At 39.7% G+C, this 25,569-nt stretch overlaps 1 protein-coding gene across 2 annotated transcripts in view; it reads right to left on the bottom strand.

Moving 5' to 3' along the window:
* TRHDE (thyrotropin releasing hormone degrading enzyme) overlaps positions 1-25,569 on the bottom strand; it is a 224,835-nt gene that overhangs the window by 56,490 nt on the left and 142,776 nt on the right. The window contains exons 8-10 of one of the 2 annotated variants that reach the window (XM_075746924.1): positions 23,044-23,109; positions 20,394-20,581; positions 1,086-1,174 (exon numbers count right to left, since the gene is read on the bottom strand). In XM_075746924.1, the coding sequence (XP_075603039.1) occupies positions 1,086-1,174; positions 20,394-20,581; positions 23,044-23,109 (343 nt within the window). The remainder of the gene's footprint in view (positions 1-1,085; positions 1,175-20,393; positions 20,582-23,043; positions 23,110-25,569) is intronic. The other variant, XM_075746933.1, reaches the window with a different exon arrangement.

Below are 25,569 nucleotides of genomic sequence, written 5' to 3'. Positions count from 1 at the left end.
AACACATACCTTATACCACTAGAAAGTTGGGATACTCAAATTTCCACTGATCTTTTACACCATTCACTTCTACTCCTGCTGGCTGATAAGCTCTATGTGACTATTATCTTTTAGTGACTTAGAAAAGAGAATAAAAGGAAAAAAAAACATAGGCTCACACAAGTTGGACACTTTCCTCTCTCCAGCTAAACTTCTATCAGAGGGAAATCCCTATGCCCTTCTAATTTAACAAGAAGGGGTCAGTTCTCCCTCTGCAGCCTGTGTGTTGAGGGGATGCATGCATTCTTCTTTTCCCTTCCATCTAATCATTCTATTCAATTCTCCACATTTCTTCCCTCGCTCTCTTCAATTCCAGTCCAAAACAGTCAGCTGATGTAGCATGAACTGCTAAGGAAATAGAGCAATATTTCATGAAATGTCTATGGCAGGATTCCTTTTTTTAGGTGATAGAAAAACACTGCTATCTAGCCCTAGCTGTGCTCAGTACAATAACATGTACAATAACATGCAGGAACTGAGGAGGGAGAAAATAAGTAGTAAGCAGAATAATGTGCTTTTGTGGTCCAGCATCTGGTTATCTAATAGAGAAAACAAATACTTCGATAGATCAATAAGGAAACTTTTTAATGACAGTAAACATTTCTTAGCCCTGGTTCAGACTATGGATCGGAGTTTAAAGTGCCAGAATTCTAAATACTTTGCTTTTACTAACTCATACTCATCAGATGCTTTGCTATACAAATATTACATTTAACTTTCACCAATCAATAAAGTGAATTGCATTCATCAATGATTTGATATGTGTTGCTAAATATAAAATACTTAGCACTTAGGTACACATTTCTATGTAAAAGCTTTTCATTTTACTGTCTAACTTCTGCGATAATTATCTTGCTTGTTGCTCATCCTTCATTCCTCCTCCCTCCCTTCCCAACTCTCCTTTTTTTGTAATTCATTTCAAGTAGCTAAAACTGGGTGCAGAGCAACTAAACCAAACAATTACCTAGGATCAATTCAAGAGAAACAGTTGAGGAAAACACAAGTATGCTTTATGAGATTCCACTGGGAGGAAAGTTTATTTTTACCTGATTTGTTAGACACCCATATAATTGCCTCTGATGAGATGTGGCTCGTATTTCCTACTGCAATTGTTAATGGAATCTGCCACAAGTAGCTGCAAGACAAAGGAGGGGGAATCTAAGAACAAAAATACTGAACTGATTCTTCTCACAGCAATCAGGGATCATGTCAAAGAAATCAAAACACAATTTCAGTAGCAGTGTAAAGATGTGGATTCTAACAAGTTACTTTGATTTTGAAATGCATTTGCTATTAGCAATAAAACAATGAAGAAGTCATTCATCTTAAAAAAAAACCCCTAAATTATATTTCACATTTTTCACACACTATCATCATGCGAGGATTTTTTTGCAAGGCTTTCCTAATTTAACAAAATTATTCACAAAAGAGGAAATAATGATTTCCCAGAGAAAGTAGAATACTTTTTTACCTTTACTTAGAAAAAGAGAACCTCTAGGTAAAACATGCTTTGATTTATAGGGACTCCAAAGTCTGAAAATAACTCACCCTTCTAGAAACTTCTTAAAAAGCTATGATGAGCTTTCACAGCTGCTGGTTTATAAAAACAAAACAAAGGTATGGATCTCCACTTCTTTGCACCATTTATTATCACTTACATGTATGCAAACTAGAAAAAACATGCTACATGTGGATTTGGAGATACGCTGGTATAATCAGACCCCAACTTCCTTATAGGGTGTCACAAATTGTTTCTCATTTGGAATAAATGTTATCATTTACCTAAGAGTTTTATATAATATCTTTATCTCAATAAACAGAAATTGACTGTATGATAAAGTCAATCTTTTGGGGGAGAGACAGAAAAGGTGAATTCCTGAGTGTCATCATCATCTCTATTCTGAAACTTTCAAAAATAAAAAAAAAAGAAACCCTCTCATTCCATCAGCCAGTGAAAGAACAGGCATTCCCTCACAGGCCTGCCATGTCATTTTGTACACCAGTCAAGAGGAAGCACTCAGTAATGGTACAGGTGGTAACCTTTGCCCAGGGAGTATGTATGCATTTAAGCAAAGCAGCATGGCAAGAGAATGGTCCTGACTCAGACATCACTGTATGCTCTACTTAGATACCAAATAAGTACATAATTTTACATCAATTTAATTAAAATGGTGCAAGGATGAGCGCGGGCAATTTCTTGATGTCCACATCAGCTTCTCTCCTGCAAAACTAGCCTATGCTAGCAAAAATACTAGGTTTGCTCCTTTCTGCTTACCCAGAAGCCTGCTCCACTGAACTACAAACACCACCCAAACGTGCCACGACCACAGTTGACACTTGCTGGCTTGCAAGCCTTAAGCCTGGGAACATGCCTGCCGTTCGGCACTGGAAACCACGGGGATCACAGACCATGCACCACTGAATTCCCCCTGTGCTGATTCAGTGAGACATGGTGGAGTACTGCAGTAATTTCTGTTCCCTGTTACTCTCAGGTTTCATCAATAAGACAAGGATTATTTGATTCTATTATTTCAAAGGCCAGATCCAGCAAACTGTTCCAGACATGAGTAACTCCGCACACTTGACATAAAGGCGCAGCGAGCAGCCCTGTTGTGGGAGATGTGGCTGCTGGGCTCAGGGTTGATGTGACGTCCCAGCCCAGCCAACATCACCGTGGACTTGCCTGAGGACCCAGAGTCTGGGGTCAACCCAGCTGCTGCCCCCAGGCCTTGCTTGGGGGCTGAAGGAGGGAGAGACCCCTGACCTGCCAGCCCTGCTGCTGCGTTCAGTTCCCCACCCTGTCGCAAAGAGCCCCCGCACGCATGGGGGTTTGCAGTGCTCACAACAGAATCGCGTGTGCCGGGAAATGCTTGTCCATACAGCAGTGATTCAGCAGAGAGGGGGAGATATTTGGAAAACTGTACAGCTGAAAGAGCTATGAGTGACACTAGAAAGAAAACATGGCATTTATTGCCATATGGAAGAAGAAAAAAGGCCCCATGTGATTCTGGGTTCTCTAAATATTGGTATCATGACACACTGGGAAAAAGATTAGATTTACTCAGGCTCCACAGGAGCACATGCTCTGGCAGATACTTTTTGGATAATTAAACTGTGGCATTTGAAGATGCTACTGCCTTTATCAGTCTGCCGAATCCTTGTGCTGGATGTTACCACCCTCCATAGCACAGCTGGCAGAAAAGGATGCTCACTGGTGCATTAGCTTCTTCAGTTCTCAGTCAAGTCTTCATGCAAAGGTATGTTCATCGTTGGCTTAACTCATACTCTGGACTGTCAACTACAGTAATGAAGTGAAAACGTGTACTGTGTCCTGCTGCTTCGGCTATAGTGGCAATAACCTCAGAGTTCAACAGGTGAGGGCAGTCAAGAGACGCTGTGAAGTGATGGACCGGAGAATACTCATAACTCTCTTAAAAACCTTACACCTTACTAGACACCCACCCGTGTTTTATAGTCCAAAAATCCTTCTAGGAAAGATACCATCTTTAAAAATACATCCAGTTCTAAATACTCAGGTTCTCCAGAATAAAAAGGATGCTAGCAAACTGTGATTGAGAAAAATGAGGCAAAATTAAGCACAAAGCTCATATGTTATTTGAAAGATCAGGAACTTTGGTATATGAAAAAAATGAAAGAACTGCATTTGCATGATATTTTTATGACTCTTGAGATCAACTCCTACTGAAAAAGTTATACTGCAAAATAAAAGATTCTGAGAGCCGCCTTTGTAGCTTATTTAAACACATATATACACATACACAAATATAAATGTATGAACATAGACATGAACGCCTGTTATTTTGAGAAGGAACTTCATAAAAGGATATTCTGTACATTGCAATATCTATACAGAGAAGACATTATTATTTTATGTTACCTCCAATTAAGGTAAATCCTATTGAAATAAGGATAGATCCTTCTCTGAAAGGTGATCTACCTGTGGAACAGGAGTCATGTGAGCTATCCATCCTCAGAAAACACATGTGGACTTAGTTGGGAAGATACATACTGGTAGATTTAACTTTTATCTACCCAAGATGAGACACCTACTGATATTCTCAGCACTCTCCAGAACCTCCAAATCTCGTCCTCTTGCTTATTGGTTTACCAGGTGAACCACAGATTTCCTTTTAATAGACCTCTCCAGAAATCCACTTTTTCCTGCTTGTACTGCTGCTGTTCTCTGTATGTTTATCTGCTTTCCCCTTCCATTCCTCTTCATTCTCAGTGAAACTTCTGCCGCTTTTACAGAAGAAGCTGTAGCTAACTTTTTTATCTGTATGTGAGGGAGATCTATGTGGCTCACCTTTCAAGGATTTTTGTTTGGTTGACTTCTCCTACACACCATCTCTGAGTGATCCACATGGACTGTGTTCTCCAGCTGTGACTAGGAAGAAGCAAACTTTTTTGTACTTTTCTAGTGCACTCTTCTACTTTACAGAGGAAAAAAGGAAGAGGCCCCACTTGCCTGTTTTCCTCCTGCTTTGTCTGTGAGTAGTGCAGATCTTTTATTTATTCTTTATACATTGGGAGCACCACCAGGTAGCACACTCAGCCCCTGGGTGAAATGGAGCTAACAAACTGTCCAATCTGCCTGCGATGCTGCTGAGCTTCAGAGGGATTTGCACATAATGTCCCTCTGGATGCAAACCTGATGACCTTAAGAGAGAGCTAAAGGCAGACCACTTAATTGTGGGGAAACTAAGGGCTACTTCAGGAATTTAAGAAACCAGCTCTGAGGATGAGGACCATTGGAACAGACATGGTAAATATAAACTGTGCTGAACATAACATCATTCAGTCATAAATGTCTTGAAGAGATGTAGGAAAGGGGGATTTTGTTGAAATGTAGTATAAATAAGCCTTTTACTGTTGATTTACAAGTGAAAAACTGTTGATGTTAAGTAGGATAACATGCATAATTAAAGGAAATGCATTGGTGTGTGGTTTTTTTTCTGGTAGCACATCAGTGCATAATACCAAAGTATGTTAGCATCTCCATTCAGCTTAAAGAATAATCACAGGGACTTATTTGATAAAGTAATACCATCTTGCATCTGCCAAGGTACATGCAATACTGGAAGCTAGCTAATTATGTGTTCCTTGGATTATATAGATTTTTTTTGTCTTGAGCATTAGATAATGGCTACATAGCCAGTATTAGTGTACTTTATCTCACTCAGAAAATGATCATATTTGTGATGAGTACTTGCTTACACCTTGACTTCCAACACGTAAGAACTGAGATCCCTTCGTGGGCAAATTCTGAGACCATAAAGTATTAAGCAAAGATGATGCCTCAAACTGCTGCCTGTGATGAACAATAAAGTTGTAGTAACATTGGATTTTCAGTGGAACAATTAGCTGGCTTCTTTGCAGAGAGCTATGCAAAGCCAAAAAAGGGCAGTAGATTATTTCCTCTGTGGAAAAAAACAGAGATCTCAGGTATTAAAAAAGAAAAGGCGAGGTTCCTAGAGTTTCAGATTTTGCACACCTTTTCAAATATTTTTTCCCATTAATGAATGTTTTTGCTGAAATGTAAACCCGTATGTTTTCAAGATTCATCCTTCCAGTAACCATACTGTGCCAAGCTTCTACCACCGCCTCTAGTGAATACCACATTCTTCCAGTGACATTTCTCCTCTCTCCCCAGATTCAAATCTAAACAAAGAACTTCAGCTATTCCTAGTCATTACTCACAGAACAACTGATATCTGCTCAATATTCAGAAGCTTATTATCCTTGGCTGCATTATAAAGAGTATACAAGTAACGTGATTGCTTCATGTAAAGTGACAGAACATCTATACTGAAAATACCACAGCAGAACTTAGCTAACCTGCTTTTTGAAGGGGAGAGGACATGAACAACCACATCCCTCTCTGTATCCTTCTGCTTTTACAGACCTCTGGGTTAAAGACTCCTTATCTATCCTGCTGTTCTTCATACGGAAACTATACTTAATCCTTCTTATTGGATTTTTTTTCTATCTATTATACTCTTTTCCAGGTTAGAGAGCCAGACCTGCCCTTCGTGCCCCTTTCCTACTAATCCCTACTGTTCTATTTACTTGCTTGACTGTGTCTGCACACTGAGCTGATGTTTACAGAAAATTACCTACCATAACTTCAAGATCTCTTTTCTGAGAGAGAACAGTTTCTTCAGAACCCATCACTGAGCATCTAAGTCAGGACTGTCTTCATCACATGTACCACCTTTGCATTTATCAACATTAAGCTTCATTGGTCATTTTATCACCATGTCATCCAGCATTAAGGGATACTTCTGTAATCGTGGTAATTGACTTTTGGTTTTACTACCCTCACAAACCTCCTATTACCAGAAAACTCTGTCACCTCACTCTTCCATGCCCTTTATCACATCATTGAGTAGGAAAAAATTCAGCACAGGTTTCTCAAGAATTTAATGGGTTATCACCCTCCACTGAGAAATTCACCCATTTAATTTCTCACTTTTTGCTTGTATTTCTTAACGGAGATCTTCCCTCTTATCCCAGTACAGATTATCTTCTTTAGGAATCATTAATGAGGAAGCTGGACCTCCAAAAATACATAAAGAATAGTTAAAATGGCAAGAGGCTACATACGCCTAGATATAGAAGACATCTATTATTAGTCTTTGATTATACACTTAGTTAGAAAATCAAAGGAGGAGAACCATGACAAGGTAGAAGAACAAAACAAGGTACAGACTTCAGAAAAAACCCCATTATTTTTTAGTTCATCTAACAACAGAAGAATAAAGGGCAAAATTAAAATGCTATGCACAAAAGCAAATTAAGTGATCTGCCTCTTAGCAGGATATAAGACGCATAATTATTTTAAAGTGTAATGGCAGTCATGAACTTAAATTGTAAAACGGTTTAGGTGGGAAGGGACCTTAGGAGACACACCCCTCTGCTCAAATGTGCTAACAGCACAGGAAAACAGTTTCATTGTAGGTAGAACATGAGATCAGAGGAGGATGCACAGGCTGTACATCAGCGGCATTACACAAGGTCAATAAATTGAAACGTGGGAAATTATTTGCCATCTGCTTTTTTTCCTAATCCTTCCCTGTGCAAAGCATCTACAGAATTACTTTCAGAAAAGCTGATCAACAAAACCTGTATGTACCTTCAAAGAGCTTACTAGGCTGAGAAATGAAATTGTGAGTTGTCTATCCCTGGTTGGAAAAACAGAAATAATGTATCTTCCATCAGCTGGCTCTGGTGAAATCTCAGCCATCATTCTTCTATGACTTAGTTTCTCTGGGCTAAATTCAGTTGTGCAAGGTGGTGTTAAATGAGCTGCCGTGGGGTACTTGAGACATCTGTCAGGGGCTGAAAGATATGGCACAGCACCTGTGGAAACTCCCACCCATGCAGCGGCAGCACAAGGTCAAGCAAGATACCTGAGGGCACCTCCAATCGCACCAGTCACCCGTGCAAGCAACTAAACAAGCCCCTCTATCCACTCGATGTTGACGATAGCTTCCACAATTCCCAAGGAAACTTTTTCATTTCTAATTGAAACAGGCTAATTTTCAAAACCAAGCTGCTTATAAAAAAGAGAGGACTTCATCACAGATTTTCAACTACAATATTATAAACAGGCACTGCTGAAACATTTTATAACTACTATTGAAATAAAAACTTCCAGTTTGCTGATTCAAAATGAATTTTGGCTTGAAATACAAGTTAATTGAAGGGAGAAGTTAAAATGAGTGAAACTGAAATGTACTGAAATTGCAGAATTGAAATGAATGTTCTAAACCATTTTTTCCCAATTTTTTGCTTTGATTTTTGTCCTGATTCAGTACAGGGAAATGTTTTGATATGTTGAAAATTTCTGTGGGATGGGAATCCATTTCTTGCTCATCTGTAACACTTAGTAATCTTTGTATTTTGAGAACATAACAATCTGAGACTTCGTATCACTGAAGGAGATGATTAAAGCTATTTAACAAAGAGATAAAGTGAGGCATAAAAATAATTTATGAGTAAAAAGGATAAAAAGAAAATCCAAAACTAAAACTGACTGGTTAAGACACTTGGCTCCTTGTTTTAACCACCAGAACTTAATATCCAAAATGCCAACTCTGTCTCCTTAGTTGGTACATCTGGAGTGGCTGAAGCTGAGAAACAGAGACCAAGGACTCCTTGGCATTAGTTTCCCATTCTCAGCTCTCCAGATGGAGAATGCTGAAATTTCATGTACACAGAGACATAAGCTTGCGTAAGCAGTGCTGAGTCTGAGGAGAAGACACCATGCCAACAGTGAAGACTCTTTGATTAGGTCAGGATGCTGACAAGGGCGTTTCTTACTGAGGGAATACCTTGCTATTAGGCGTCCGCATGAACCCATCTTAGCATTTCAGGGACAAAAGAACACGAAAGCAAAGTAATGAAAACATGTGACCTTTTGGCAAGCAGGTAAGACTTACAAAACAAAATGAAAACTAAGAATTAAAGATTTGTATTTTTTACTTCACTTGCATACTCGGCTGATCTGCAGAGACATATACAAATAGTGGCCAGTAGAAAAAGCATTTAGCTGCATGGCTGCAAAAGTTTCTGGCTAATAACCTTAACGCCTACTATAAAATAAAGGGCACAGAAAGTTGATAACTTGTGAACTAAAGGACAGTGTGAAGTTTGGACATCAAATCAGTATAGCAGGAAGAGAGCAGAGATCTCTCATTTCTTCTCCTTGTCAAGACAACTGCAATTTCTGCTAGCAAGGGAAAAGAAGGCCTTTGTTTTCAGTGAATTTTGAACATTAAGATAGTGGAAGGTTCAAAGATAAATTGTTAAGGGAAAACCTGAAAGCGTATTCAATTAATCTACGAAATTACAAGTCTTGTTGCTGTGATACCTGGAAGCATTTATTCGTAGGCTGAGAGCACAAGTAGACATAAGGTGGTGAGTGGGAAACAAGTGGAAGCTGTTGAAGAGCACAACAGCTTTTGAGCTTCCTGCTACAGAAAGAGATTAATGTGAAGCAGAACTCAGCAGTATCAGGATAAAATCTGGTAAGCCACACTTTCTAGAGAGATTGTATTGGGAAAGATAATTTAAAAGCATCATAGAGATTTTCCCAGGTTATTATATAGTATAGTATCTCATTCAGTAAAGAGTATTTCAGGTTCCAGGGGAAGCTCATGTGAGTATCACAGGAAATCACATACTTTTATTAAGTGTGATTCTACAGAGTGTTAGTTCTGTTTAATGGCTAAGGAGCTGACAATATATTCACGTTGTGAATATCATTCTCACAAGACTGAAGAACACAGAGATTCCGTTAGATTTAATACGTGCCAGTAAAGTGATTGTAGGCTGTGCCCGGAGGCACAACACAACAGAAGATGTTATTCCTGCTCTCACAAGTATTACACCTCCAACGCTGAGCCAGGGTGTCAAGGGCTTCCTCGTACCCTGTCAGCATGGAAGATGGCAGATAGGAAGAGAAGATTTCACTAACTTTGTAGCAAAGACAAATACAAGATGAAAAATGGATAAAGGAGAACAATTTGAAGTGACTGAGACCAAATGAGCACAGCTTGGAGCATATTCACTGGCCTCCGGTTGGGATTCTGGGGTTCAAGGTGTTCTATCCTCACACAAGACTAACAGACTGGCTAACAAGAAAAAGGTAAGCTAATGCAAAAAAAAAAAAAAAAAAGGATACTGTTGTTAACACATGATTGTATGACTAATTAGAAAGAGATTGCAAGAAAAAGATTGTGAAGTGTTTACTCCATTATCCTGGACTATGCTGGGCAGAGGCATTTCCAATCCCTTTACAAAAGCAAGGTAAGAATTTGGACTGTGGTGGATTCTGAGAATTCCAGTGTTCCAGCATTGTCTTTAGGGCCTGTAACTGACTGCAAGACAGACTGTATTTTTTTCATCTGTGAATCCAAACATAATGAAGTTAGGGTGTCATGTAACACGCATGCAGTATTGTCTAAGCAGATAACAAAACTGCAACGGAGGCACACGTTGCTCAGAAATGAATGGTCTTCGTGTTACCATCTATACCCAAAAGTGTTAAAACCTAACTGAGCTTTTTCTATCAGCTTCTTTCTCACTAATGCCTCACCTATGGAGGAATTCAACTTTTTAGTCAGAGCAACCTACCAACCAAAACAGCCCAATGGGGTCAGCTCTTGATAGGTGCTGCCAGGCACAGAACAGCTTGACCGTCTGGTGGATCTGAATGGGCTCCACACCTGAGGTGTCAGGTTTTGAAAAGTATTGCAAGTTTTTAACAGATGTGAACTTAATAGATGCCTCATAGATGAGCAGAAATCAATTTGTAGAGCAGTCTTGCCTTTTACCTGCTAAGATTTATCTACTTTGAGGTTTTCAAAGGCTCTGATCAGATGTGTAGTTGGATCCATGTATTTCAGAGGGAAGCAAAACTTGGGGATTTGGAAGGTATTTGGAATTGTGAGCCTATTATAAATTTGAATACAAATTATACTTAGCTGCATACATGGAGGAAACTATGGATAATCTTTATAGTTTGGAGAAGTATTTAGAATTGTGTGAGAGGGTGACTAGGAAGTTTATATTCTAATCTTGAAAGATGTCATCTAGCACTTCTGAGTTGACTTGCTTCTGATGGTAAGCCTCTTTATTTGCAGTTCTGCCTCAGTACAGCTGCTAATTTTATATATTTGTCTATTATATATGCTTTCATTTAGAAACCCATATTAAAAAAGGCAATCATATTGGTATATTCTAAAATAACGGTTGATAGTTGCTTCTAAGAGCACCTATTTCTAGGACAGATCACAGATCGTTTGGGTTTTTTCTGTATAAGGATCTAAATACAAATATATGGAGGGAAAAATATTTTCAATGCCAATATGGTATTGCTGGAATGTATTTTCAAGGCATGTATTTTAATATAATCCTGATATTATAATTCATCTGTAGCCAAAACAGTAATTAACACGTTTAGCAGAAATGTATTACAGGTGCAGATTTTGTGGGTTTCCTTTACTCCGCCATAGTCCTAATTCTTCCTGGTTTTCACAAGAATCTTTGGAATAATTTTCAGCAATGACTAAGTACTAGAGCTGAAACAGGGAAAACAATTTGCATTCTTTTTGAGTCTTATGCCAAATATTATGCCTTACCAATACAATGAAACCAAAAAGCCCCAGACATAAGAAAAGGCTTCAGTGCTGTTACCGCAGCACTAGCATGAAAGAGCCCATGTACACCTCTGCACTGTGGGACTGCCGTAAGATGACGGCATGCATACATGCTGTTAGAAAACAGCTATATGTCTTTGGCCATCCCATATAAACCCCACTCTCCTTTGGTCTAATTGCTTTTTTAAGGGTGGACACAAGGTAATTTAAATGAGTTAATTTGAATTAAATTATCCATTTTGAAAAGAAAAAACCTGTTTTGTCTGATAATATAATATTATCTGATTACTAAACTTTCTACAAAGTTCTGTGTAACTTTAGCTTAATATTTCATAAAAAAATGTATAAATCAGGTGGTTATAAATATCATGGGGCTCTCTAAAGTTGACTCATTTCAGTGTCAGTGTTAGCAGAGTACCTTACTAAATTTAGAAAAATATTGTGGGCAAAGAACAAATAATACAAATTCTATGATTCTAAATTCTTTGTCAGTACGTGCTTTCTCCTCCCTGCCTAATATTACTCTTTTACACTAAAACACAAAAGGCTTTGTTTTCAAAAGTGACAAGCAATTTTGGGTGCTGAGTCAGAGATGGATACAAAGAAGCTGGGTTTAAGCAGTGTTAAGTGTCTTTTCTAACAGCTGCCTTCTTGCCCTCCAATAAAGGCTCTTAATCCCTCCAGCATCCTCTGTTCCATCTTGCACCACCGCAAAACGTCCTTGCAGAATAGCACATGTGGTGCTGATCATGGAAACCCCATCTCTGTGTTGTCCTTTACCCATGAGTGTAGTCCCTTGACTACAGAGTGCAGATCTGAGATTTCTCTGAATGCAGTGGAAGGATGTGTTATGGGCTGAGGAGGGACCCCCTCCAGCAGGCATAAGAGTAGCATTTTAGTTGTGCCTACAATCCTCCACTATGGTCTCAGAGACTTAGTGACAAGCGTTGTTCAGTGTTTTCCAATGTTCAGTTCTGATTTTTCCTCAGAATATTGTGAATTTAAGCAAGATTAAAATAAAATTCCTATGATAGTTTCTCTTTCCTCACTAAACTTCCTTAAGAGTCCCCCACCAAAGTATCTGCCCCATAAAATCTGAGATTTTACTATTGAGTGTGAAGGCTCAATACAGAGATAAGGAAAAAAAATCCATTATCAGCAACTTAAGAAAGCAAAAGGAAGAAGAGATAAAAAGGAAGCAGGTAAGTAGTTTCATCCTCTGATCTACAATAGGGAATCCACTTGTCTGATTTTTACAAAGCCAACAAAATATGACATTTATCCACCTTCATCCCTCCAGTTACCCTTGTCTCTGCCAAATGCTGTTTGGGCTTTCCCCAACCTGCTCTTTACTTCACTAAAGCCCTCATCTTACCCACCTTCTCCATTTCCCTGCTTCTCCGTATTTGCCTGTTCCAGCTACGCAACTTTAATGCTCCCAGTTCCGGCTCACGTCTGCACCCTGCCACAACGGCTTTCCCTTTCCCTCCCCCTGCGTGTTAGGCAGCTCCCCACCACCACTGCTGCCCTCGTTCTCCTCTTCCACTCTCCACCTCACTCTAAATTAAAACATAGTACTACCCTTGAGTACATGCTGCTGCCCTCACCATGAAACTGATTTAATTAATGTGAGTTAATTAACTAGTTTGGGTATCTGGCAATTCCTGAGAGTTAATATTAGCAAATAAGATGAGAACAGTGACACAGTCTGCAGGGATAATAAAATACAGCAGCAGGTTTTCCCTGTCGCCCTAACTTCTGTCACGATACGAGTGCTGCTACTGCACAGGAAGCAATGACACAATACACAATGGCAAATTTTTTTCTTCTTTAGCATTCTGCAAATTCTAACACTGAAAGTTGCCCAGTTCCTGAGCACCAGAGAATCCTGGAAGTTTGCCGAATGAGAAGCGTTTCTCATACATAGAAGCTGTGAAGCGGTTTTGGAAATAAACTGTTAAAATAAAATTGGCATTTCTGAGATCTTTGCTAGCAGCAAAATCTTGCTGAAGAGACATCAGCACAAAAATGTGCAGGAAAAAATTTTAAGAGCACTTCCCATTCTGATTTAATAATAATGCAACAATCAGAAGAGCCTTTAAAAAATAAAAAGGCAAGACAAAGGACTGGGGACTCTCCAGTGGCTTCTATAGCAAAAAAAAAAAAAAAAAAAAAAAAAAAAAATCCTATTGTAACAGGCAGTGCGCAGCACAAGTATTGGGCTGGCAAACACCAGCATCCAACAGCAAAGGCACTGCTCCCGCCCACGCCGCAGGCAGCAGGCTTCCTCCAGGTCCCTCGCAGAAGCAGCTCTTCTGCCTGCCCGTTTGGAGGAGCAGCACTCTGCACAGCACTGTCCTCTCCTGGGCTGCTGGGGTTGAGGTCTGGCCCTGTACACACTGAAGGACAGAATCTCTTGGTGTCATAGAGCTGTCCTCTACTAAACATCAGAGGACATGTAAAGAGAAGGAGCTCCCCACACTTTTCCTCGCTCTTCTGCAAGAACAAGTATATTCAAGTCCCTGCTTGACCAGCAAAAAACCTATTTAAATCAGGATCTGACTGTGTTCACACACAGTTCTGTGCTTCACTGAGGATTCTTGATTTTTTAATCTCATTCCTGATAATTCCATTTCCTCTGTGCCTAACACACCAGTACCTTCCTCTCCTGGAGCCCATTCCCTTCATCGTTATTATAGCCAATGTAGAGGCACTCAGGTCAGTCAAGATGAACCAGGCTACCACATCTACTCCCTAGGTAGCCACACAAAAGTTGCTTCTCGGAGAAACGCTGATATAAGCGCAATCTTTCAGGTATAGTAAAGATGAAAGGTGTAACAAGAAAACACTCAAAGGACATGAGAAAATGGAAGATTAGAGGATATTTCCCAGAGACAGGGAGGTAAATGAGTACTTCTTTTTCTATTTATATTTTGTTAGCCCTTTTTCCTCAGCTTATGGAAAAATATTTGTCCATATTATGGTCCTTTTTATTATATAATTAATGCTGCATTATTCCACAATTGCCCTAAGAAGATCTCAAAGATACTTATCAACATTCCCCTTGTGCTCCTAACATTTTGGTTTGTGTTTAACCAGCCCCTCAGCTGATAAGTGGACAGAGTAAGTTCCCCATTGCTGCTCAATTGATAATGCCATACAAATAAGTAAGAATACACATGGCAATATTTGAATACAGCTATGCTTTTACTATTCAAATAATTATCAGTAAAGGGACAAGCACAACCCTTTCTCTGCAAAGCCTGAATAAATGAGCTTTGTGTAGGAAATTCAGAGGAGACTTGAAGGGAAATAAATTCTGCAGTTAATCATTCATCTTGGAGTGGAGTGACTGCTGAGCAGCTCTGCTGCCTGTTGTAAAGCTTTTCAGTTGTAATTACTACATGGTGTTAGACCCATGAGTCTGTACAGCTCTAGTTTTGCTGGTCATGCTCCTGGCTTGCACCGTTCGACTGAATTTTCCCTGGTCCAGCCACACAGAGAAAGGCACAGAGGATTACCACACTACAGCATGTATGAATATCCTGTCCCTATCCCAATTTGTACCTCTTCCTTTTTTCTCTTTCCTCACAGCTAGCTATGTTCAACACCTAGCAAGACATTTCCCTTTAGGATATTATCACGAACAAGCAAGGATTAGCTACGGAAACTGCATGCATGATAAGAACACTCTACAAGTGAATATTACCTCAGCAACATGAACTTAATTATTTTGATAACATTGGAAAGGTTATTTCTCCACTTTTGAAGAGACAAGCTCTGTATATTTTTAAAAGGCAAAACTGATACCCATAACCAGAAAGCTTTGGTCTGCTCTTCAATACAGCATATAAAAGGTTTATGGGTTTCATCAAAACCGATTAGTTTATTGTCTAGACCACAGATTATTTTTCATAAGATTTCTTGTCATATCTGTGAGCCATTCTTGTAATGATGGATGAGACCAGTGCCTTAAAATCATCATTTTCTCTGTCAGTAGGGAAACCCGCTGAACCCTGTCAGATGGAATATCACCTCATCCCCAGTAGCCTTATAATGTAAGGGCATAATCCGTTCTCACAGGGGTATACAGGAGTCCAGGACTGAACCTACATATAACTAAAGGATTGTTATTCAGGGGAAGAATATGAATTATACAGTTATTACAGGAGCTTTTGCTTGGATAAGCTGAAATTGCTACTGAAACATTGTACCAAGGACAGGCTTCAACATTCAAATCAAAACTGGTGATTTTGGCCCTTCTGGGGAATGGCATTCCTAGAAATGGTGTCTGTCATTGTTAGTTTTATTCTCTCATAAAATGAGAAGTATGGATCATGTAAAAGCATAAGTGCCAAGTAAAATCTATGTTCAGTTTGCAAAGAAGTGAAATTGTATACCTTCTATAATTTCAGGCCAAATGTGAGAGCTTAGCATGCCATACAGTCGATTCTATGCACATAAATAAATCACAGCTTTTATATGTAGAGTCCTTGAAACACATTTTTCTGCAGTTATGAAGACAAGGAGTCCAACTGCACACGAGATGTGAAAATCAACTATATGTAATCATTCTCTTCTGCAGTAGAATTAAAGACACTTATAGTAATGGACTGGGCAGAAGTAGGAGTAAACCACTGTCAAAGGTATCAACTATTTTCACTTTCACCATTTATCACTTAGAAAAATCTGCTTGCTGCTTGTCTATTCCTCTATATGATTTCAGAGGAAAAAAATTAAATGTGCTGCTTCACATTTCATTTTTAACAGTTAATTGCTGCATAAATACATAGTGTAAAGAAAAGCACAGACATTTTACAAAACTAGAACAGTTCTGAAATATTCCGTTTCCTCTTCATTTACATTTCTTATGCAGCAGATACATCTGAAAGATCTACTCTGAAGTGACTCTTTCTAAAGGAAGGCAAAGCTACATTTGCCTAGAGAGTGTCTGAACCAGAAGTTTAAACTCCTCATCACTTTGAAGGCAATAGAACTGACGTTTATTGCTGAGCCATGCCGAACTACAGCCCCACCTCTGGATAACTAAAGACTACGTGGCAGATGGATGCTTTAAGAGCCTTCCCCGGAGCCTTCCAGTGCATATCATCTTGTCTGTTTAGATGATAAACTCCTGGAAAGGCCTGGACCGGTACATTTTTCTGTGTTTTGTGCAGCTCTACTATTTACGGTGTTTAAAATGATCATCACGATTAATCCATAGATAAACCACCCTAAGGAAGCCAATGTTGCCTGCTCTGCAAGAGAAGGGCCTCAAATGTGGCATAAATACCATTTGTTCCCCGTTATTTACAATGCCTATTATGGTTCCCCAGGGAGCCATGCATCCAACGCCTAATTCATGGGTCACGCAGGGGAGATGAGCACTGACTTTATTGGACTGTGAATTAGGCCACCGATACGTAACACCTCCAAAGCCTGCAGACTGACGTTATATATGTGTGTGTATATATATACACACCTATGTGCCTCCCATATCCTCCTGTGTTATCAGGCCCAACTGAACATCACTAAACCTTTGCCAACTTCCTGACCAAAGCCACCTGCAGAATCAGCCAGAGCACTCCATTTTGCAATAATGCTGAATGTCCATCAACGTGCTGTTTCCATTCCAGTTATCACCCCTCTTTGTGTACTTGTAGAAAAACTGACCCCTCTATATCATGTCATGCAAACTTCAGCTCTTGCAATGTTAAAAACTAAGGTAATATATCATGAATTATCAAATGGCATCACATTAATGTGATTTTCCCTGTCTACTGCTTTCACAATCATTCAAGCAATAGTGACTTTTCCAATGAAATAAAAAACAAAACACAAAAAAACATTAAAAAGATCTAGGTCATTGCTGGCATAAAGATTAAATTTATTTTCAGTATGTCAATCTTGGTTTTCTACTTAATTTGATGGTATGAAAGGACATTTAATGACACAGAGCCATTGTGCACACCAAGCCACACGTGCCTGTGGGCAGTGCACCGAGTTGCATGGTCATTGTTATAACACTCTAGACACTAATTTATAACTAAGCCATAGGACTTTAATATAAATTGGTGGATGACTTTTGAAAGGTGAATGGCACAGCCAAGTTTCACCTTTTGCTAAATGTATATGGTTCCTGTTCTTTGGTATATATACTTACATAACATGACTTTCAAATAACTTCAACTGGGAAGTGGCAAATTAGCTCCGTCATCCAACTGCCTCGACTAAACATCCCATCTGTAAAGCCTTCCTTGGGCAAGGGGCTTCCTTCCCATTTGTGGTTAAAAGGACATGGAAGCACAGAGGAAAACATATCCAAAGAGGGAAGAGAATGCGCAAGAGACTTGCCAAAGGAGATACATATAGTATATATTGTACTGCCTGTTAGGACAGTAAATTCCTAGCAGGGCTCATTCTGATATCTTTCTCTGTGCTCTCTCTATAGCGCTAAATATTACTTCCAATGTTTAGAAATTATGATTGTGAGAAAATCTGTAGACAAAACCTCCTAAGAAACCCAGCATAACTTGCCCTGCAGGTGTAGAACACTACTGTTCCACATATAGCAAGATATAGTTTGAATTCTGAATTAATGTCTCATAAGAAAATAAAACTAAGTCTAATTCTCACCTATATTGAGTTTGTGTAGCAAGGGTTTGGTAGGGGGGGCTACAGCCATGGCTTCTGTGAGAAGCTGCTAGAAGCTTCCCCCGTGTCCAATAGAGCCAATGCCAGCTGGCTCCAAGACGGACCCGCTGCTGGACAAGGCCAAGCCCATCAATGACGGTGGTAGCACCTCAGGGATAACGTAGTTAAGAAGGGGAAAAGCTGTGGTGACACAGCAGCCAGAAGAGAAGAGTGAGAAGATGTGACAGGAACAACCCTGCAGACACCAAGGCCAGTGAAGAAGGAGAGGGAGGAGGTGCTCCAGGCACCAGAGCAGATCCCCCTGCAGCTCGTGAAGAAGATCATGGTGAGGCAGGCTGTCCCTCTGCAGCCCATGGAGGTCCATGCTGGAGCAGAGATTACATCTGCAGCCCCTGAAGGACCCCACACCAGAGCACGTGGATCTGCCCAAAGGAGGCTGTGACCCCGTGGGAAGCCCACCCTGCAGCAAGTTCCTGGCAGGACCAGTGGCCCTGTGGAGAGAGGAGCCCATGCTGGAGCTGGTTTGCTGGCAGGACTTGTGACCCCGTGGGGGACCCATGCTGGAGCAGTTCATGAAGAACTGCAGCCTGTGGAAGGACTCACGTTGGAGAAGTTTGTGGAGGACTGTCTCCCGTGGGAGGGACCCCACGCTGGAGCAGGGGAAGTGTGTAAGGAGCCCTCCCCCTGAGCAGGAAGGAGCGGCAGAAACACCGTGTGACGAACTGACTGCAACCCCCATTCCCCGTCCCCCTGTGCCGCTGGGGGGGAAGGAGAGAAATTGGGAGTGAAGTTAAGCCTGAAAAAAAGGGAGGGGTGGGTGGTTTAAGATTTGGTTTTATTTCACATTATCCTACTCTAATTTTGATTGGTAATAAAATTAAACTAATTTCCCCAAGTCAAGTTTGTTTTTCTCATGACAGTAATTGGTGAGTGATCTCTCCCCATCCTTATCTCGACCCATGAGCCTTTCATTGTATCTCTCCCCTGTCCAGCTGAGGAGGGGAGTGATAGAGCAGCTCTGGTGGGCACATGGCCTCCAGCCAGGGTCAACCCACCACATCACCCCTGATATTCCACCTTACAAATCATTTACGCACCCAGCAGTCTTTACTCATGAATTACAGCAGCAGTTATTACAATCAATACTGAATACCTAGCAAATCTATTGAAGAAAGTCTCTACAATACTTAAAAGGCTTAACATCTCTGTTAACATCAATCAAAAACCTAAATAATCTCCATTTTTCTGAGTAGTAAAATCCACTTACATTACATTACATGTATATACACTTGCACAAAAGAAATTTTCAAGTGAATAAGGGAGAATCTCTCTCACGCTGTACTGAACTGTGAGTCATGAACACTTCCAACAGTCCACATTCACTTGTTTTATCTCTTTTTCACAAAGGAACTCATTTCAGCCCAGAACTTAAAAAGATGCTTAATACCCTGCTAGGTTCCAATACAGCCAGAAAAACAACCATTTACTCTGTGTCATGTTTGAGTTCTAAAATATTCATGTTCTAAAAAAGGATAATGAACTTCTAAACATTTGCCAATAAAGGTAACTATATTTTTAGGCCTTCCTCAATAGGAATATTCTATAAGCTCCAGATGTGTCAATCAAAATTTGGTATTAAATGTTACCTTTTAATGATTTAAATCTACTGGACAAACACAGAGTACTCGAGGTTGACAGCGTGCCCTCTTTCCCACTGAGCATGAATAGGTGAACACAGAAGCTTCTAAGGCTACCTTGTAATTCTCTAGCATCAGCTCTATATTCTTGGCCTTCAAATATGATGCCAAAAGTGCTCTGAGGTAAGATGAGGATTCCCCAGCATCAGCCAGGAATGTCAGCTTGTCCCTGGTATGAAGGAAGTATGTGGAGTCAGCTGCTTGGAATAGGAACAAAACAATTTAAGAAGTGGAAAAGGGTTATGTGCCTGCTGATTTCAGCCAGGGTAACAGTCCCCATTGGACCAGTTCAGCTGGCTTCAAAAATGGAACAGCTGGAACCCCGTTTGCCTTGTACAGCGGTCCAGTTCAGTTCGGGCTGCTTCCTGAGTCAAGCAAGGTATGTATCTGGCACACCTGCCTACATCTGCCTACTCAAATGTACGAGCATGCACAGGTCCACTCCAAAGACTTAGTTAAAAGAAGTATCAGACCTTCCAACCACATCCCAAATCACTTCATGCAGTGTGACAAAATCAAAAGCAAAAGAGGAAACAGATGTGTGATATAAGACATAATGCGCAATCACAGAGGGAACTGTCAGGATGCAAAAGGGCACATTGAAAGCTTTATCTTGTTGTCCTATTTAATGATTTTTTTCAATTCTTTGAACTATCCTCATCTTTACTACAGTTCAAATGGAAGGTTCACCACATGCTACTGATATCAAGAAAGCTCAGAGATTTCTAAAGAGCTATCTTCATAAAAATACACACATGAAGCACTTACGTAAACAACTACAGCCTCTTGAAAGATATTCATTGAGAAATGTAAGTACCTGTTGTCTCCAAGGGCAGGATCCTTGGGTTTAGCATCACTATCATAAACAAAACGCTCTTGGGAGATCACTATGACATTGTCTGTAGTTTCATTTCCCAAGATAGTGATAACAGGATAACCCATCTGTAGTGTCCACTGATCCATTACTTCTTGGATATTTACAGATTTTCCAACCCTTTTTAAAGCCTTCAAGAAAAAAGAAAAGTTTCAATATGTTGAAGCAATATCATCATCCAACATATAAAACTCTTTTTTTTTTTTTTTTGTCTCAGAGACCATAACAAGTTTTAGAGGTTTAAATAACCATCACACATGCACACACATAAACTTATATCCAGTACACACACACCACATAATTTAACAAACAGTCTCCATGTATCTTAAAAATAAACATTGGGCAATTTTGCCAGAGAAGAGAGTGACAGTCAGAAAGTTGTTTCCCACATCATTCAGGTACTTTTGCTGTAACAGAAGAAACAACTTGCTTTACAGGGTTTTAACAACAGAAATACTAGGTGGCTGTCTCCAAAAGATAGTCTTGACTAGCTAAGGTTAAAAAAGACTCAGTATTAGTTGATCTAGGGTACCTACAATAAGGGATATTCAAAAAGGCCTGGTTTCTAAAAGTACAGAGTTTTTCTGTTCTGAAAATCAAATGACTAGTTATTTGAAAATACTGCCGCTCATGTCCAAAGTGAGGCCATGTATACCAAGATATCCCCAGCTCCTTCATAAACTGCACCTGTCATAACACACAGAGGATTAATGTGTTCATATTTGATACCATATGTCAAGAAAATGCTATTTTACAAGTGGATTTTCATCTGAAACAAAAAGAGATACTATGGCATCATGGGAGATGAGATTGGGTATGAGGAGAATGACAGGCATCATTTGTTCTTCAGCAATGGAAATGTCCCTAGCTGCCGAACAGTCCTAGATCACAGACTGAGCAACCTCTGATGATTACAAGCAGAACCCAGCAAGAAGTCTTCAGAACTGAAGCTGCAATTGCAATACATTAGGAACAAAGCAGCTGGCAACAAACATGCTTACAGGTGAGGCAAACGGAATTATTAGCCTTAACAATAGATGTGAGCATACAGTATAGCTGTAGTGGTTATGGACCAGAATAGAGTCTCATTTTTGTTCTATTTTATTAGCTGTGGGTTCTGCTGTTCTTTCAAGATGACATTCATCCCTCTGACCTCTCATCGCCCAAAATTGTCCCAAAAGCTTTAACAGAGGAAGATACCAGCGGAGAAGCGAGAAAGACTTTTAACTTCAGATTAAGACATAGATTTAAGAGCCTGACTGAATGTTACACATCTCAACTCTCATTAACAGTCAGTATAGACATAGGATTCAGTTCAGGCGCCCACACACAGGTGGCTAATGTCATTTGACCTTGACCTGCCACTCCAGAAGAGTACAAATTTCCCCACAGATCTTGTGTTGAATCAACTAGACCCATCTGTATGTCTTGAACACCCTACTGCACCTAATCTGGCACTAGTTGCCTATATTTGAACAACTATCTCAAGTCCCTAGTCAACAATCAATGGTTCATTTTAAATTAATCATGTAGTGGCTAGTCAACTGAATTGCTCTCGATGCTCTGCTGACTATATTGACTAGATTTCTGGGACTCCAGTTGTTCCTATTCACCAAGTGTCAAGTGAGATGTCCTAAAATATTCAACACATTCTTGCAGAACTGGTGGACCTACAACAGACATGCTTATCTCATGTGGCAGCTGGAAGCCAGGTAGGATAAATTGTTAGATGTCTATGAACAGGCGATTGAATCCAGTCCTCACTGACAACAGTTGGAGCTTGGACACCTAGCTTATATGTATATACTTGCCTGTCTAGATAAATGCAGATGTCTTGACCTCCAGCTGAATCCTAGCTTTGGTGACAATAGTTACAACTAGATTGACATGTTTACACATGGCTGGAGTTGGTGCTTTTGCCCAAACTCCCAGACTGTACTCTACATTGCCTTGCACTCTGTCTTTATTCTGGAGTGCCCAGACTAGCCCTGTAGGTGAGAAATTCAGGTATGCTTGGCTCACTTTATGAAAATTAAACTCTGCCCTTATAGATCCCTGGACCTGGCTCTAGAAACACAAACTGAGCTTGAGCATAGCAACCAGAGGGAGCATGCAACTATAAGTCTGTACAGCACGCCAAATGTTACAGTAAATACTTATCTGTTTACACCACGCTTTAAAGCTTTAATAGTTTTGTCCTTCACCCAAATCATAACTCCATACAAAATCACGGACACACCTGATGTAAATGCCAAAGCACAGCACTTTCATCTGCTTTCCAGCTTACGGGCGTCAGCGTGCTGCCACTAAAGTCAATGATAACGGATTCCATGAAGTATCTTTTACTGCATATCAGTGACATAGCACAAGCAAGGAAATATATTCTAACATAACAAAGAATAGCAATGCTGCAAAAAACGTATTTTAATGTTGCCACTAGGTTAACTCAAATGGAGTTTCTTTGCACCACTTTTTATATTTGCTCTGGGGTCTGAAGGATCTCAATATGTATTATTCACTCCTAACCTCACCAAGAAAAGTACCACAGTAAACTCCTGCTTCTCCCTCAGTGCAATAGATTAAAGCATTTTACCTTTGACAATGTGTTCCAGAGATCATTTCTGGCTGCATTGCCATACTTGTGAATGGTTAAATAGTCCTACAGAAATAAAATAAAAATACAAATCAGTATTACTATACACAAGCCAAAAAACTAGAGCTGTGAATCACTGCTATTATAAGTTAAATCACATTAATGTTTGCATTTGTCAGAAATCTGGAAATATACAATATGTTCATCCTAAGGGAGTAAATAAACAGTTTCTTAAGCTCGTTTACAATGCAAAAATTGTTGCTTAAAATTTCATTTACAGCATTCAATGCTCTTCCTTTTCTGTGTAAGTCACTCTAAAAGCTAAATATTTTGAATATACATTAAAAATACTTGTCTAATCTCAGAAGGGGTTACTCAGTAATTCTTGGCAATGAAAGGAGAAGCTGCTCAAACATAGTTCCAGTTGCTATTTTAGTAGGTCATTCAAAAATTTGCTCACTCGGATGATAGCTAGATTTATTACAAAAGATTTAACTGAGCAATAGCCTACCTGAACTACAAACTCTTATCTAGGGACATCCTGGTGCTTCAGTGTGAACATACATCGTACTGACAACTGGGGCTCTAGCAGGTTATCACAAAGACTCTCCACAACAGGGAGCAGTGGAAGAGGGGTAACGGGAATCCAACTCTGTGTTTGTGCACAGGTACGTACATGTGTGTTTTCACAAGGTCTGGGAGGTCTGGGGAGGTTATAAACTGAATGCTTTCACCTACTCAGCCGCAGCTTCAATGACTGAGGGTCCATTCTTCTCCCATAGCAACCAGAAAGATAGTGTCTGATAAGCTATCATCACATCAAATTAACTTCCCAAATTAATAGTTTAAGCATATGACCAGGTTATGTCTGGGCCTTTCAGGCACAAAACGCTTCTGTTTTTTAATGACATCTGGAGAGTCAACACTGTTTGATTGGAAGAATTAAGTGAAAAAACACATCAGAGGTTGTAAATCAATGGGTTCTCCGGCATTTGAATTTCTACCATCTTCACTTTACACAATGGTAGGAGACAAACCCTAATTTACAGCACAATGATAAAACTGGGACAAATTTGCTGACTCTGTTATCTGCGCTTTGTGTGAAGTAAGATACTTTGGGAATAATTAGTATTTGGAAAGCAAATTTTCAGATACACAAATTGTAGCACCTGTGACAGATTTAGCTTTTGTCAGCCAACTCATAGTACAGCAAGTAGCAACTCCCATTTAATCACAAGCTAGGAAGGCTAAATGAGAACACTGACTCTGTAAATGCAGTGCCTAGTCTTAACAAGGTCATGAGAAGAACTTGGAAGAAAACACAGTATCACATAGGCTGCACCTATAGCACACTGTGCTTCCATTTTGTCTAAAAATACAGAATCATCTGCCGCACAGTAAAATATTCAATAGCTTCCAATGCTAAAGAAGTTGAATTGCAAATTAAAAAGCTAAAATAAGAATAAACAAAAGTGGGACAAGGTAAATAAATAACAACAAATATACACATACTTCCTAAGTGGTACAAGAAAATGCTGCATGTATTGGTCCTTCTGAGAGTTGCTTTCAGAATTGTTACACAGCAACATAAAATGGGCGGAACACTTGAGGATTTACTCCATCCAGGCAACAATCTTGTTTACCAATCTACCATTAGACATTAAATCTGGCTTTTACATTTTGCATTCAGAAAGACTGAAAAGAGATGAAACGCTTCTGTCCTTTTCTTTTGTTTTTTCTCCCAATACACAGGTTGGGAGGTTTAGATATGGCTCATCACTCAGTTAAAAATTTATTATCCTCCAATCTAACATGTTTATCATACAAAGGAAAACAAAAGGAATCCTAACATTTACAATGAAATAAGTAAACACAATGATAAATACAACATGAGTACAGTCCTGGCACCATACAACTCGATCATCCATTTTTTCATTACTTCATGAAAGCTGAATTGAGACCATATACATAGCATCAAACTAGGAGTGTTATCGAATGCATACTACACAAGAAGCAGTCCTAAGTGACAGTGTGCATCAAAATATTCTTCCAATACTAAATCTACATTGCAATTCAAAATCTGAGTGCACTTTCTACAGGCACAAGAGCATAAAGCTACAGAACCAGCTCCCACCAAACGTTCTCACATATCAGTATCCTGTTTTCAATAATAAGCAGTAGCAGACACCTAGAAAAGGTATGAAGCAGGGCAAATATACAGTGATACTTCACTAGGATGCTCTCCCATCATCCAGCACTCCATGATACAAGGAACCCTGAGCAGATTAGTTAGTATCTTTGTATTTAGCTGTTATCTTCTGTGAATTTGGCCAGTTGCTTTCTGAACCCATATAAATGTTTAGCATTTGCAACACCTTATAAAAAAGCATTTCCCCCTTCAGTGATCTGTTGTGTGAAGATGCCCGTGTTTCTAACATCTGCCGGTCTGCTGGTGTCATCTGTTACTCCCTAGTTCTGGCATCAGAAGAGACGGTGAACTACTGTTCCCTACTTCACTCTCCCCAA

The sequence above is a fragment of the Balearica regulorum genome, chromosome 1 (genome assembly GCF_011004875.1).
Source record: "Balearica regulorum gibbericeps isolate bBalReg1 chromosome 1, bBalReg1.pri, whole genome shotgun sequence".
NCBI lineage: Eukaryota > Metazoa > Chordata > Aves > Gruiformes > Gruidae > Balearica > Balearica regulorum.
The sequence above is the reverse complement of the archived record's forward strand: the minus strand, read 5'-3'. Positions and strand labels throughout refer to the sequence as shown.